This window comes from Lolium perenne, chromosome 1 (genome assembly GCF_019359855.2).
Source record: "Lolium perenne isolate Kyuss_39 chromosome 1, Kyuss_2.0, whole genome shotgun sequence".
Classification (NCBI taxonomy): domain Eukaryota; kingdom Viridiplantae; phylum Streptophyta; class Magnoliopsida; order Poales; family Poaceae; genus Lolium; species Lolium perenne.
In genome coordinates, this window is record NC_067244.2 from 8723551 (window position 1) to 8737253 (window position 13703).

General features: G+C 50.6%; 1 protein-coding gene across 1 annotated transcript; it reads right to left on the reverse strand.

Annotated features, from left to right (window-relative positions):
* Nucleotides 1–8498: 8498 nt before the first annotated feature.
* LOC127321786 (mitochondrial import inner membrane translocase subunit Tim9) lies at nucleotides 8499–9177 on the reverse strand. Its single transcript, XM_051350756.2, has 2 exons — nucleotides 9015–9177; nucleotides 8499–8928 (listed from the first exon to the last, which is right to left on the reverse strand). The coding sequence occupies exons 1-2, from the start codon at nucleotides 9143–9145 to the stop codon at nucleotides 8718–8720; spliced, it is 342 nt and encodes a 113-aa protein (XP_051206716.1). The 5' UTR covers nucleotides 9146–9177; the 3' UTR covers nucleotides 8499–8717.
* Between the last annotated feature and the right edge of the window lie 4526 nt (nucleotides 9178–13703).

The window sequence follows — 13703 nt, forward strand, 5'->3', positions numbered from 1 at the left end:
TTGCGTGTATAGGTCAGACCAAGTGGTAGGGGCTAGGGTCCTACTGGGTCTAGGGCGGAGGTTGTAAGGGTGGAAGTGAGGGCGGAGAGGCTGGAGGGCTCGGCGTCGGCGGCTGGGCGCCGTCGCGGAGGAAGGAGGCGGCGGCTAGGGTTGGGTGCGGCTGGGCGCAGGGGGTCCCCTGTCTCCCTTCAGGAGACGAGACAGTATGATACTGAATATTTGTCTGATTAATCACGAAGGGTACATGTGTTTATATAGGAGGACGGCCTCCTCTAAACCCTAATTTACTTGGGATAAGCCCCTAATTTACTTGGGCTAAGCCCACAACTAGCCACTAGTGGGCTTCTTGCGTGTATAGGTCAGACCGACCATAACATCTCTCCCCGCCTTCTCAAACAGCTCGTCCTCGAGCTGAACTTCTGGAAACTGCTGGCGGAGATCTTCAAGCTTCTCCCAAGTCGCCTCGTCCTCTGGCATGCATGTGCAATGCACGACGTGCCAAACACCACGTCGCTGCTGGGCCATCATCACGCGAGCCACACTCGCCGGGGCAGGCTCGAGACGCCCGTCCGAAGTAGGTGGAAGAGCTGGTGGTGCAGACGGAGGGTCGCCGCGGTAGGCCTTCAGGAGGCCGATGTTGAAGACGTCGTGGAGGCGCGAGCCTGCGAGCAGCTCAAGACGGTAGGCGAGCGTGCCGATGCGCTCCAGCACACGGAAGGGACCGGCGTAACGAGGTCCCAACTTGCGCCTGGAGCGCGGGTCCAAGGACTGGGTCGTCCGGTGAAGAAGGCGTAGCCAGACCAAGTCGTCCACCGCAAACTCCGCCTCGCGATGGTGTGCATCATAGTACCTCCTGGCCAGCTGCTGAGCCTGAAGAAGTCGCTGGCGCGCCTCAGCTAGTATCTCGTCGTGGGTACGCAGCAGGTCATCCGCCGTCTCAGTACGTGTTGTGCCAGGCGCATAGGGAAGCATCGCCGGCGGTGGCCTCCCGTAGACCACCTCAAAGGGAGTGGCGTGCAGCGCGGAGTGGTAGGACGTGTTGTAGCAGTACTCGGCCCACGCCAGCCAGTCCACCCAAGCTCGTGGACGATCCCCGGTGATACAGCGCAGGTACATGGCGATGATCTTGTTGACGACCTCGCACTGGCCATCCGTATGAGGATGAAACGCCGTGCTCATGCAGAGCTTCACGCCCGCCAACCCAAAGAGGTCCCTCCAGACGTGACCCGTGAACACAGGATCACGATCACTGACGATGGAGGACGGAAACCCATGGAGGCGAACGATGCCATCGAAGAAGGCGCGTGCCACTAACGCCGCCGTATAGGGATGGCCGAGGGCGATGAAGTGCGCGTACTTGGAGAAGCGGTCGACCACCGTGAGGATGACGGACTTGCCGCCAACCTTTGGCAGCCCCTCGATGAAGTCCATGGAGATGTCCGCCCACACCTGGGACGGCACGTCCAGCGGCTGTAGTAAGCCCGCCGGACGGAGCGTCTCCGTCTTGTTCCGCTGGCATGTGACACACGCCCGCACCCAGTCTCGCACCAGGACGCCATCCCCTGGAATGTAAAAATCAGTGCGGAGACGGTGCAGGGTCTTCTGGATGCCCTCGTGACCTGCAGAATGCGCCAAGGACAAGGCCTGGTGGCGCAGGTCTCCATGATCCGGCACGAAGATACGGCGCCCATGGAGGAGTAGTCCCTCGTCCAGGCGCCATGGCGCGGCCAGCTCGCCGTCGGCCAGGCGCTGGCGTAGCTGCTGCGCATCCGCGGCCTCGGCAGTAGCGCGGCGAACCTCGTTGATGAAGGCGAAAGATGGCCCGGAGTGGATGCAGAGGGCTGCACCGACTGTGGGCGCGTCCGCGGCATCGTCGATGTCGCGGCGGAACAGGGCATCGGCGACTGTGTTGAGGCGGCCGGGGCGGTACTCGACGGTGAAATCGACGCCGAAGAGCTTGCTGATCCACTGATGCTGCGGCACTATGGAGAGGCGCTGATCCAGCAAGAACTTCAGGCTGTAGTGGTCCGTGCGCACACGGAATGTCCGGCCCCAAAGATACACCCGCCAGTGGCGCACCGCCTGGACCAGCCCGATCAGCTCGCGCTCATATGCTGCGAGCTTGTGGTGGTGCGCGACGAAAGGGCGGCTGAAGAAAGCGAGTGGCCCCTCGCCCTGGTGAAGGACGGCGCCGAAACCGATGCCGGAGGCGTCGCAGTCCACCACGAACGGCTCGTCGAAATCCGGCATCTGAAGAACGGGGCCCGTCGTGAGTGCCCGCTGCAGGGCGGTGAAGGTCGTGGCCACCTCCTCGTCCCAGGAGAAGGCGTCGCGGCGAAGCAGGTGCTTGAAAGGTGCGGCGATGAGGCCGAAGTCCTGGATGTACCGCCGGTAGTATCCCGCGAGGCCCAAAAATCCGCAAAAAGCTAGCGGCGACTGGGGCGTCGGTCATGCGGCGACGGCGGCGACCTTGTCTGCGTCCATCGCGACACCGTCGGCGGAGATGACGTGGCCCAAGTACGCGACGGAGGTCGTGCCAAACGAGCACTTCGAGCGCTTGAGATGAAGACGATGCGCTCGAAGCTCGTTGAAGATGATGGCCACGTGCTGCAGGTGCTCCGCCCAGGATGCGTTGTAGATCAAAATATCATCAAAGAAAACAAGCACAAAGCGGCTTAAGTAGGGGCTGAGCACGTCGTTCATCAGGGCCTGGAAGGTCGCCGGCGCGTTGGAGAGGCCGAACGGCATCACCAAAAACTCGTAGTGGCCATGGTGAGTGCGGAACGCCGTCTTGGAGATGTCGTCCGTGTGCATGCGCACCTGATGATAGCCCGAGCGCAAGTCGAGCTTGGTGAAGAAGCGCGCGCCATGCAACTCGTCCAGGAGCTCATCCACGACGGGGATGGGGAACTTGTCCTTGGACTTGACGGTGTTGAGGGCGCGGAAGTCGATGCAGAAGCGCCACGTGCCGTCGGCCTTGCGCACAAGGAGTACGGGGGCGCAGAACGGCGACGTCGAAATCCGAATGATGCCCTGTGCTAGCATGATCGCCACCTGGCGCTCGAGCTCGTCCTTCTGCTGCTGGGGGTACCGGTACGGCTGCACAGCGACGGGCGCCGTGTTCGGCAGCAGGTGTATGCGGTGGTCACAAGGCCGCGAGGGAGGGAGGCCCTGCGGCTCGTCGAAGAGGTCGCCGTGCTGTTGCAATAAGTCGGCTAGGAGCGGATGCGCCTCGTCAAGCGCGGCGGCCATCAGGTGGAGCTACGGGGATGCGCCAGTGCTGCCCAAGCCCGTCCAGTGAACACGGCGGCCGCCCTCGCGCCAGAAGATGAGGGACAGCACGTCGAGGTCCCACAGGATGGGGCCTAAGGTGCTCAGGAAGTCGAGGCCGAGGATGAAGTCGTAGCAGCCCAAGTCGATGCCGACGCAGTCGATGGAGAACGGCTTGTCGCCTACGTGCACGGGAACCTGTCGCGCCAAGCCCTGGCACGTAAGACGGTCCCCGTTGGCGACGGTGACGCTGTACTTCTCCGATCCCGCCGGCTGGAGAGCGAGGCGGCGCATGGCGGTGTTAGACAGGAAGTTGTGCGTCGAGCCCGTATCCACCAGCGCAGTGAGACGCTCCCCATTGATCGTCACCGGGAGCAGCATCGTCTTTGCCGTCTTGATGCCCGCCATAGCGTGAAGAGAGACGACGAAAGCGGACGCGTCGACCGGCGCGTAGGTCGTGACACCGGCCTCAGTGACGGTAGCGGCCGCGAGCTCGGCGGTGAGGGCCTCCACATCGGCGTCGTCGACGGTCTCCAGGTAGAAGAGGCGGGCGCACGTGTGGCCCGGCGCGTACTTCTCGTCGACGGTCTCCAGGTAGAAGAGGTGGGCGCACGTGTGGCCCGGCGCGTACTTCTCGTCGCAGTTGAAGCACAGCTCCTGGCGGCGTCGCTCGAGCTGCTCCGCAGCCGTCAGCCGCTTGAAGGGGCGAGTAGGCGCAGGAGGGCCCGCGGGCGCAGCGGCCGGCGCGGGGCGCGGCGGGGTGGTGGGCGTCGGGGCGGTTCGGAGCACGGGACGAGCCACATCCTCCTCCTCACTGGTGATGCTCTAACACAGTTAATTTGAGTTGTTGAAGTGTAGCAGGATTTGTCATAGCCAAGTGAATTAGATCCTGAGAACCTGCAGACGACCCCGCCTCCTGGTATTGGGTCACCCTAGGCGATTCCGGTGGCTTCCCGCTTCTGCTTCCTCACACCATGAACTGAGAGACTCCTAGGTAAAATGAGCCGAGATCTACTTGGTTGCTTGAGATTTAACAACATGTGGACTTCGAGGAGCGGTGGCGGGGGATATATCAGCAGCGTGGTGGAGTGGACGCGGTGCATCAGCATCAGGCATGGAGTGGAGGAGCTCTGGTGTTAGTGAATAGTTCATGCTTCCGAACTGGATAAGTTGCGAATCTTCTCACCCCCATGACCTTTTACATCGGCCATCGGTTGAATTGAAGATACGCATGCAGCTCGACCAAGCAGGGATTGCGGGTCAAGGAGCACGCGACAATGGAAACCGTCGACACGAGCAGAGGATGGATGGAGTACAGCTAACCTGAAGCTGCTTGTCAATGACTTTGATTCTCAAAGCTACTTGGTCAATGCAGCCTTTAATTTGTTTTGGTTTTTACCTTGTGCGTCCTGTAAGGGATGATCAGCACCCGCTCCTGGATTGCACGTTGTGCTTTAGTTCTGAATCTTGCCTCCGTGACTTCTGAAGAATGGAAATCGAATACCGCCTGCAAAGGTGCATATATTAGAGGTGAGCTGTACATCATGCTATTTCTCATGTATATGTTTTGAAAGTCTGATGCAATATAATGCACGCACAACCTGGTGCCCAAAATCTGCTCTTCAAACTAGAAGGCAACTAAAAATCTGCTCTTCAAACTTGGAGGAGTGAAAAATCTATTTTCCAAAGCATATGAGGTAAGAATAAATAGGAACAACAGGAGGGCAGACACATTGTTTTCACAGAAAGGCTTGGTTTCCACCATATAGTTTTCGTTGGTGCTTTAAGGTGTGCAATTATCAAACTACAACGAAGAGAGAAATGCATACAAATACCACAATTACCAAACAACATGTATGTATTCAGTTGGGGGGAAAACAGGCATTGCTTTGCTCACTATTTGAGAGGCACTCGTTCACATCTTCTCTAGAAAACTCAGGGGAACTTTGCCCCTCCTGTTACATTTTTGTTTATCTGATGTAAGTTGTGTCTTACCTTAAATTGGAGGTCCCCTTCCTTCACGAGCATCTGCAGGAAGAGCATTGCTTTGACTTTATAAAAATAATGATGTAAGCAGGTACCTCCTTTTCCTTTTCTTCTGTAACAACATTCCGCTTTTGCCTGTGGAATAGTCCCTGCGTTTGGATTGTTAAGTTGTTTTCAAAAGAAATGCAGAAAAAGTGTGTGAATTATTGGTTCAACCTCTGTTCCAATTGAATGAAATTTCTTCACGTGTGTGTGTCTGATCTGCACCGACAACATTGAGATGGACATGGATGAACATTTCAGTAAATAACTCACATGTACACAAGGTGCTACTTTCAACCGAGTCTAGCTCCAGTACTGTCATGAACAGAGAGATTTTCAACTTGGAGCTCATCAGAACTTCTACCATCAGTTTCACAGAGGAGCAAGTATTCTTCCAGCAGCTGACTTGGAGAAAACTGAAGAAGACTACTACTTTGCAGCAGACTCCTTAATCTTGCATCTCCCGGTTCAGGCCTCCAATTTTATCGATTTGAAGCTCAAAGAAGCTGCGGAGGAGGGTGATGGTCTAGGTAATAAGTGTTGAAGCAAGTAACATGCTCTCTTCTTGCTTGTCAGATGAATTAGGTTGTGATTATGATGCACAATGGCGGGACTACATTATATCACAATGGTGTGTGATTTATGATGCTTTGGTTCCTTCTCCTGTCACCCGAGGTGGTGCTAGTGCCTCGCAGACTGAAAGGAAAGCGTGCACCGGTGAATTCTTAGCCATACCTTTCCCTACATTAGGAGAAACAGGAAAGTAGTTCAATCTTGAATGAAGTGAGTTCTCAATAGTAGCAAGAAAAATTATTGGAAATACTTCTCTCTCCAGTATGCAACAAGCTCCATAAGTGCTATGACATGAACTCGATATACAAATGAACATCCCTTTTTTCAGGACCCGACTGCTCTGACATATACCAGAAATACATGAAACTAGTAAATCCACACTTGCATGCATAAAAGATCAGTGATAATGGCATCTGCTAAAATGCATTGATATGAAGGAAACGGGCTGTTTTAGAAACATTATAAATCTCTAGTGGCTAGAATAAACTATTTTAGAAAAGATTACACATTAGTATTCATTATCTCTAAAAATGTGACTACTTCTGCTAGACTAACTGGTCCACCTTTCAAACCAAACAAAGATGAAAAAATATAGATATGAATGACGGGGCGGTTTTCTACAAGCAAGAGGACCAGATAGTAAGCAACTAATCAGCTGTGCTTTCTGAGGATTTATACACACATACAATGTATCAACTACTCAACTGTGGTCGACTCCACTATAAAATTGATACCTTGCACGGAGCGATTTTACTTGGTCCCTATATTTGCCTTCCCGTGAATATAGAGACATCATTAACAAACTAGTCAAAGTACCAAGTGAGATGCTCTTTCCATCAACTTTTGACGGATACTTCTAGACTTTAAGATCTCACATTATTCCAACAACATTCTAATGATATCATCTAACAGAACAGAACTCAGGGCACAACCACTCTTCTCCATTGATGAAAACATATGATCAGCTTCTTCCATTTGCTATCATTAATCCGCAAGTAGAAGCATTAGGTAACAATCTGTTGGCAGATATTGCAGCAAAGAAATCATTAGCTTCTTCTAATTCTCCCACCCTTGTACAGTGCATAATCATGATATTGAATATTGTAATACTGAGCTCGGAGAGGGAGAGCCCAGCTCGGTCTTCGCCTTTAAAAAAAAACTAGCACGAGCTATTTGATTGTACTCCAACAGTTTGCTGCATTCAGCAATCAGCAGCTTGCGATTTTTCCTTTTCTCTTTTGAGAAACCACCTCGCGCTATTCCTAATTGAAATATTATGGTTAAACTAATTGGACCAGTTGCAGCTTTTGGTACTATGAAACATACATTTCACTGGAAAAAGTTCCTGATGATATGCTTACCTTGCATAAGCTCTTAATCCAGGTGGAGATACAAAAATACACAATGCAACTAGTATCCTTGATTGCTGATCACCACATGGTTCTTTGTCTTTTTTGCTTAGCAACTGGTGTTACTCGACCACATTTTACATGTGACACGGCTATATCGCGGTGATATATTTATTTACTAAATAAATAATGCACGTGGAGATGGCTTAATTTGTCCATGTTTACTGCTGAGAACACTCATGTTCACCCTTTTCAATACGCTCAAGCTGAGAACACTCATGTTCACTTGCAGCTTTCACCACCTTCAACTCGGTTGTGAACAGTCTAAATAGGATTATTGTTTGTGAGCATTTCTGTCTGGTGGCAGCATAACAGCAAAGCATATCAAACTTCTGAGAAATCTCTAGTACTTTTGGTAATCTGCACTCATGTCATTTTGAAATGAGATTGGCACTAAAGAAATCTTCAGGCATAATAGTCAGTGCTCTTGTATAAAGTAACTTCTAGGCATTAATGGCCAATTTTTCGATTGTGATACAGTATAAACTATTAAGCTTGAGTATGTGGTAACAGTGAGTACCTGAGCTTTTCCCCTATCTTTTCTGTCTGGTACTTCTTGTCGTACTTGCCCTTGCCACATTACTTCGATGAGCCATAGTTCTCGAACAAGTTCTTTTTTTTCTGTCTCATCATCTGAAGTCCTCTAAACTGTTGTTTCGAGGAAAAGTTGATATCCTGATTTCAGGCATCAGGACATGTCACAAGTAAATTCAATATGCTGATTGCATATGTATATATCAAAAGTTCAGAGTTCATATCCTGATTTCAGGCATCAGGAATAAAAATATATTTTACATAAATTCAGTGTTGAATGCTGATCGCATATGGATATATCAAAAGTTCAGAGCTCAGTGCAGGTCTTGTAACAGGCTATGAAAACAAAGGGACATGAGCTTGATTTCAGTGATGCTGAGTTTCTGACACATGTCAGTAAACGATTGAATTATCATATGACATGAAGATTCAAGATTGGCATATCACAGCAAAGATGGAGCAACATTTGGATTAGGCATCAAGTGATCATCATGAATTGCTGATTTGATCTTACACCAGGGTATGAGAGAGAAAATAACCTGAACTTGTATGCAGTGATGTGGAGAACCTGCTGAACAAAGGTAGACATGATGACGTGACATGAATTCGGGTTTTACACCGATGCGCATTCTGAACTGGAGCTAAAGCAAACAGGCTTGAATGAGCCAAGAAAATGCATGGCACTGAAGGCAAGATTCATCATTCCATACTAAGCTTGCAAAACATTCATGTTTACAGCCGCTGAAAAACTGCATCATAGAATCCGTGGTTTTCTTCTAGCCTGCTACTGCTAGTGTGGTTCTTCAGGTATCACAAGCTACTCTCTCTTAACTGCATAGTAAGATTTAACAAGAGCAGACACAGAAAAAATCCCTCCCTCCCACGGCAGAGTTGCCGCCCGAGTCAGTCTTGGTCGTCGTCGTCATCGTCGGCGACGGCGGCGTAGGGGTCGGCGAGCTGGGCGAAGCGGGCGGCGGAGGCGGTGGTGACGAGGAGGTACTTGCGGACGCAGGCGCGGACGCAGGCCCCCTCGCCCTTGCCGAGCGTCTTGCGGTAGAAGGTGGAGACGCAGTCGGAGAAGCACCGCTGCGAGAGCCAGGTGTACATCCGGAGCCTGCGCGCGCCCCCGAGCAAACGGCACCATTATTAGAGGGGTGGGGAGGGAGGGAGCGGTGGGAATTAGGAGGGAGAGGTGCGTACGCGTCTCTGGCCTGCAGCTTCTCGACCATGGCGGCCATGCGGGCCTGCTCTTCCTCGGCGCTGATGCCGCTGCCGGAGAAGGCGGCGGCGCCGGCGCCGGCGGCGGCTGCTGTGGCGCCGGTGGTGTCCATGATTCAACTTTTTCTTGTGGGAGAAGTGGGGGAAGAATGGGGCGGCCGAGCCGACAAGAAGGAGAAAGAAAAAGGTGGGTTGGGTTGGCCCATGGGCTGTGCCTGCAGGTATAAGGATCTGGAAAACACTATTGGGCCAAATACAGGCGGCCTACTACCGCTGGGCCCAATTCCCGAACCTCTCCGGCAGTCGTCCTCTCCGGCTGTCCGAATAACGGCAAAACCTATACACAGACCAGGTCGATGGCTACCGGCCACCGCACACCTCCTGGTCGGGTATGGGTCCGGCCCATTTATGGCTGTTTAGCTCGTTTTTTTTCTTTTTATCTTTTCTGGTTTCTTTTTTCTGTTTTCTTTTCTTTTTTCCGTTTTCGGTTTTGCTTATATTTTTTTAGATTCAAAAATTTTGATTTTTAAAAATTGTTCAAATTAAGAAATGTTTAAATTTAAAAATATTTAAATTTGAAAACCGTTCAAATTTGAAAACCGTTCAAATTCGAAAAAATCGTTCAAATTTGAAAATTTGAAAATTGTTAAAATATGAACATCGTTCAAATCGAAAAATCGTTCAAATTCTAAATTTGTTCATATTCAAAAAACTTTCAATTTTGAAAATTATTCGAATTAAAAATTTGTTCAAATTTTGAATTTTGAAAAATATTCAAATCCAAAAAATGTTCAAATCTAAAAACTGTTTTGGTTTCAAAAAACTGTTCAAATTTTATCTCGGAAAAAGTTTTTAAAAGTGTTAGATTTTAAAAACGAAAATATAAACAGAAAAGAAAAAAACAGAAAAGAAGGAAGAAAAAGGAAAAAAAAGCTCACCTGATGCAATGGGCCGCGGCCCACTAAATTACTGGATCGTGGGGGGAGGGTGTGCGCGATGCCTTCCACTCACTGACCAGGTCGGTGGCGAGGAGCTCCCCGAATAACGGGGGGTGCTGTATGCCGACCTGGTCGGCACAGACCAGGCGCCGCACACCCCCCGGTGGATGGTTTGGGACGGCCCAACATTTTGTTTCGCTTTTTTTTTTTGTTTTTTCTTTTCTTTTCTGGCTTTTCTTTTTATGTTTTTTCAAAAATTTAATAATTTTTATGTATGAACAATTTAAAATTTGAACATTTTTAAAACTTGAAATTTTTAAAAATTTCATACTTGAACAATTTTCGGGTTTGAACAATTTTTTATTTAAATAATATTTTTAAAAACTATATTTTTATTCTGAATATTTTTCAAAAATATCTATTTTTAAATTCTATTTCAATTCTTTTAATTTTAAGATGAACATTTTAATTTGAACAAATTTTAAATTAAACATTTTTTTTTATATGAACAAATTTTAAAATAAACATTTTTTTAATTTTGAATATATTTAAAAATATTCCTATCTTTCGAAATCTGAAAAACAAAAGAAACGAAAAGAAACAAAAAAAAGAACAAAAGAAAGAAAACAAAAAACAAAAACAGGAAAACCAAACATAAAAAAGAGAAACAAAAAATAAAAGAAAAAACGAAAAAAGAGGAAGCCCGCACCTAACTACGGTGTGCGGCTTGCGGTACGCGCCGACCTGGTCGGTGTATAGGAATAACCGCATCTCCAGTCCAGTCTCCAAAGCAGCCCCAAATCGCACTAGATCGAGTGTTTATTAGATATTATTACTTATTGTAGTGTTGTGTTTGGGGCACGCGCTCAGTCACGTTTCTTATTTAGAGGCCTCAAATCAATAAAGATGCAAAAAATAAAAGTTATCATTCTAATTTAAATATATTTTACTGCTCAGTGCGAGACGCGCCGCATCTCCGTACGGAATGTGACAAGAAGACGTCGTTGCTCATTCGCCAAGTCGTCACCTCCTCTCCGCAGCTACTCGTGCTGGAGGGAGAGTTCGACGCCATGGCGAACCGTCGCATCGTTGTCCTCCTCGCGGGCACGGGCGTCGTCTTGCAGCTTCTTTTGCGACTCGAACGACTCGACGATCGCCCGCTACTACGCCGCCAGCTCCTCCGGGTCTGGCCCATCTTCGTCGGAGTCGTCGTCGTCCTTACCCTCCTCCTCCACTTGCGTCACCGCCGCCAACGCCTCCGCCTCCTAGGCCGCCGCTTCCGCTGCCACCGCCTTCTCCTGCCGCTGCTGCTCCAGCTCCTCCCGCGACTGCTGTTGATGGAGCTCTCGCCGCTGCAGACGCTCCTGCAGCTCCTCAATGCATCGTCGCTCGTGCAGCTCGTCCGCACGCCGCAGCTGCTCTGCTCTTCTTCGCTCGCCCATCTCCTTCGCCCGGTGGAGGCACGTCTCTTCCGCCGTGGCGGCATCGAACACCGTTATGGTGGCCGCTTGTGCCGCCTCCTCCCACGCTTCGTTGTCCGCAGCCCTGGGTCAACGTCGAACTCTGGTGGTGGTGATGGAGGTGGAGGTGGATATGGTGGTGGAGGCAACTATCCGCCGCCGGCGCGGCTCATCATTGCGTAAGTGGTGAGCATGCGACGAGGCATGTGTTGCGACGTAGAAAGGGATGCCGACGGCTGTTTTGACATCCATTGAGCGGAGGACGACTTTTATAGGCGCCGACAACACAGGAAGAGGCGAGAATAAAGCGCAGGAAGACGCCAGAAGCCGCAGGAAGAAAGAGCGGGAACGTGTGGTGGCGCGCGAACGGCGGCAACGCGTGGAGGAGGCGTAGCGTCGACAGGACGTCTCGCCTGCCCCTTCGTCGCCATTAAGGCAAAGGTGTGACGCCTCGTTCATGTCTCAATGATGCGTCCGCCACTCCCCGCCTCGATTCGCGCTCGCACGGCCGAAGCGTCTCCTATGAAGCAGTCAGATCAGGGTGCTGAACAGCATATTTCGCCATGGCGATGAAAAGGGCCTTTGGAGTGCGCGAATGAGGCTGATAAATTGTCTGGCGCGCCCCAAAACATCTGACGGCTGCTTTAGGGGACCCTCTAGTGCCACCTTTATAAATAACCGTCAAGCTTTCTTCTAATTACTAGCGAAACCGTTATAAATAACCTTGACACATTTCTTCTCCACGCCCTCACATTAGCGAAATTGCCACACAAGCCCTTACCGCTGCCGCCGCGATGAAGTCCGGTCCAGGAACAGACCGCAACCAAGAACCGGTCCATGGGCGCGGGCAACGCCAGGACTCCAAGAACGGCGCTGAGGCAGCCCAAGGCGGCGCCGAGGCCTCCTCGCCGTCGCGTCTCGCCGCAGCGCCCGTCGGCCGACCCCAGGAACGCGCCCGTGAGCAGGCCGGAGCCGGAAGCCGCGGCGCCCATGGATCGAGCTCCGCCGCGGTGGGGGTCGACCAGAAGGGCAAGGGCCCCGCCGCTACTCCTCTTCCGGAACCTCCCGCTCCAAGCTCCGCGGGAAGCAGCCCGTCCCTCCTCGACAGCGCCTGGCCGTTCGGGGCCGGGACGGTGAGCTCCGCGGCCGTCGACTGCAAGGAAGTGTTCGACCGGCTGGTTCGAGCGCAGGCGGCTGTCAACGAGGCCGGCAGGGGATCGGCCGAGGAGGGGGACAAGAAGAAGAAGAAGCCGGAGGAGGCGGAACAGGTGATGCCGCGCGCGTATCTCCTTTCTGCGACGCATTGTTGTTTCTTGGTTGGAGTTCTTGAAGTGCGTTCTTGAGCGCGCGTTTCTTGGTTTCTCCTGAGTAGGTGGAATCGTCGCACCACAAGAAGGCGCTCTGGAGCAAGCTTAAGAACTACTAGCAAAAGTGCCCGTGCGTTGCACCGGGTGAAACAAACAAACATTCCTACAAACATCTATATGACACTTCTCCTCTGTGTGGTCACGGAGCGTTGCGACATGAATAATAAGAAAAAAAACACATATACAAAAAATATGCTCAACTAAGAAACACTTAATTTTCCTTTAAGTGGCTGGCAGTTATGTAAAAATATCACAAACAATCTCTAAAATATAACTCACACAACCACAAAATAAAATGAATCGCATATGCAATGCCCTTTCTTTTTTCCTTATTTTAATCAAGAAGCTTCTTATTCGCACAAAAATAATAAGGCAAACATAAGATCTTTTTTGGACCCAATCTCTGGTTTTCCTTGGTGAAACTATACCCGGTCACAACCTCCACCAGGGGAACTATTCTCAACCACACTACGTTTTCTCTGACAGAAGCAACACATTACATCTAGCATTAACACACCCACTTCTGTATTTGTAACTGACCTGCTTCTTCAATGGGATCCTGCACCATAGGGAGACAAAGAATACAGGATTCCATCACCTACGGCGCTACCACAGAAAACACGCCCAGTCGAGATCGGATTGCATGGTCAGAACAAAATTGTGCTTTGTTGGGAGGGTGCAGATTCCAGCCATGGAAAGCTAGGTGATTTCATCAGGGGAGACTTCCAAGTCCCTCATTGGTGTAAAATCTCTAGAAGTTGCACAATTCAAAGTTTTCCAGGTTTGTACCATGATTATATGCATCCATCCAACAGAACTGGGAAGAATATCAGAATCAACAGTTCACAATAGGTCTACAGAATTATCTCATTAGGCATTCGGATCTCCTCGTGCACCACATCGAGC

What these genes read in the sequence shown, in the direction of transcription:
- LOC127321786 (XM_051350756.2), bottom strand. Translation starts at nt 9,145, where the DNA reads ATGGACACCACCGGCGCCACAGCAGCCGCCGCCGGCGCCGGCGCCGCC. An exon ending in AAGCTGCAGGCCAGAGACGC is followed by an intron (nt 8,929 to 9,014) that starts GTACGCACCTCT and finishes GGGCGCGCGCAG; the next exon opens with GCTCCGGATGTACACCTGGC.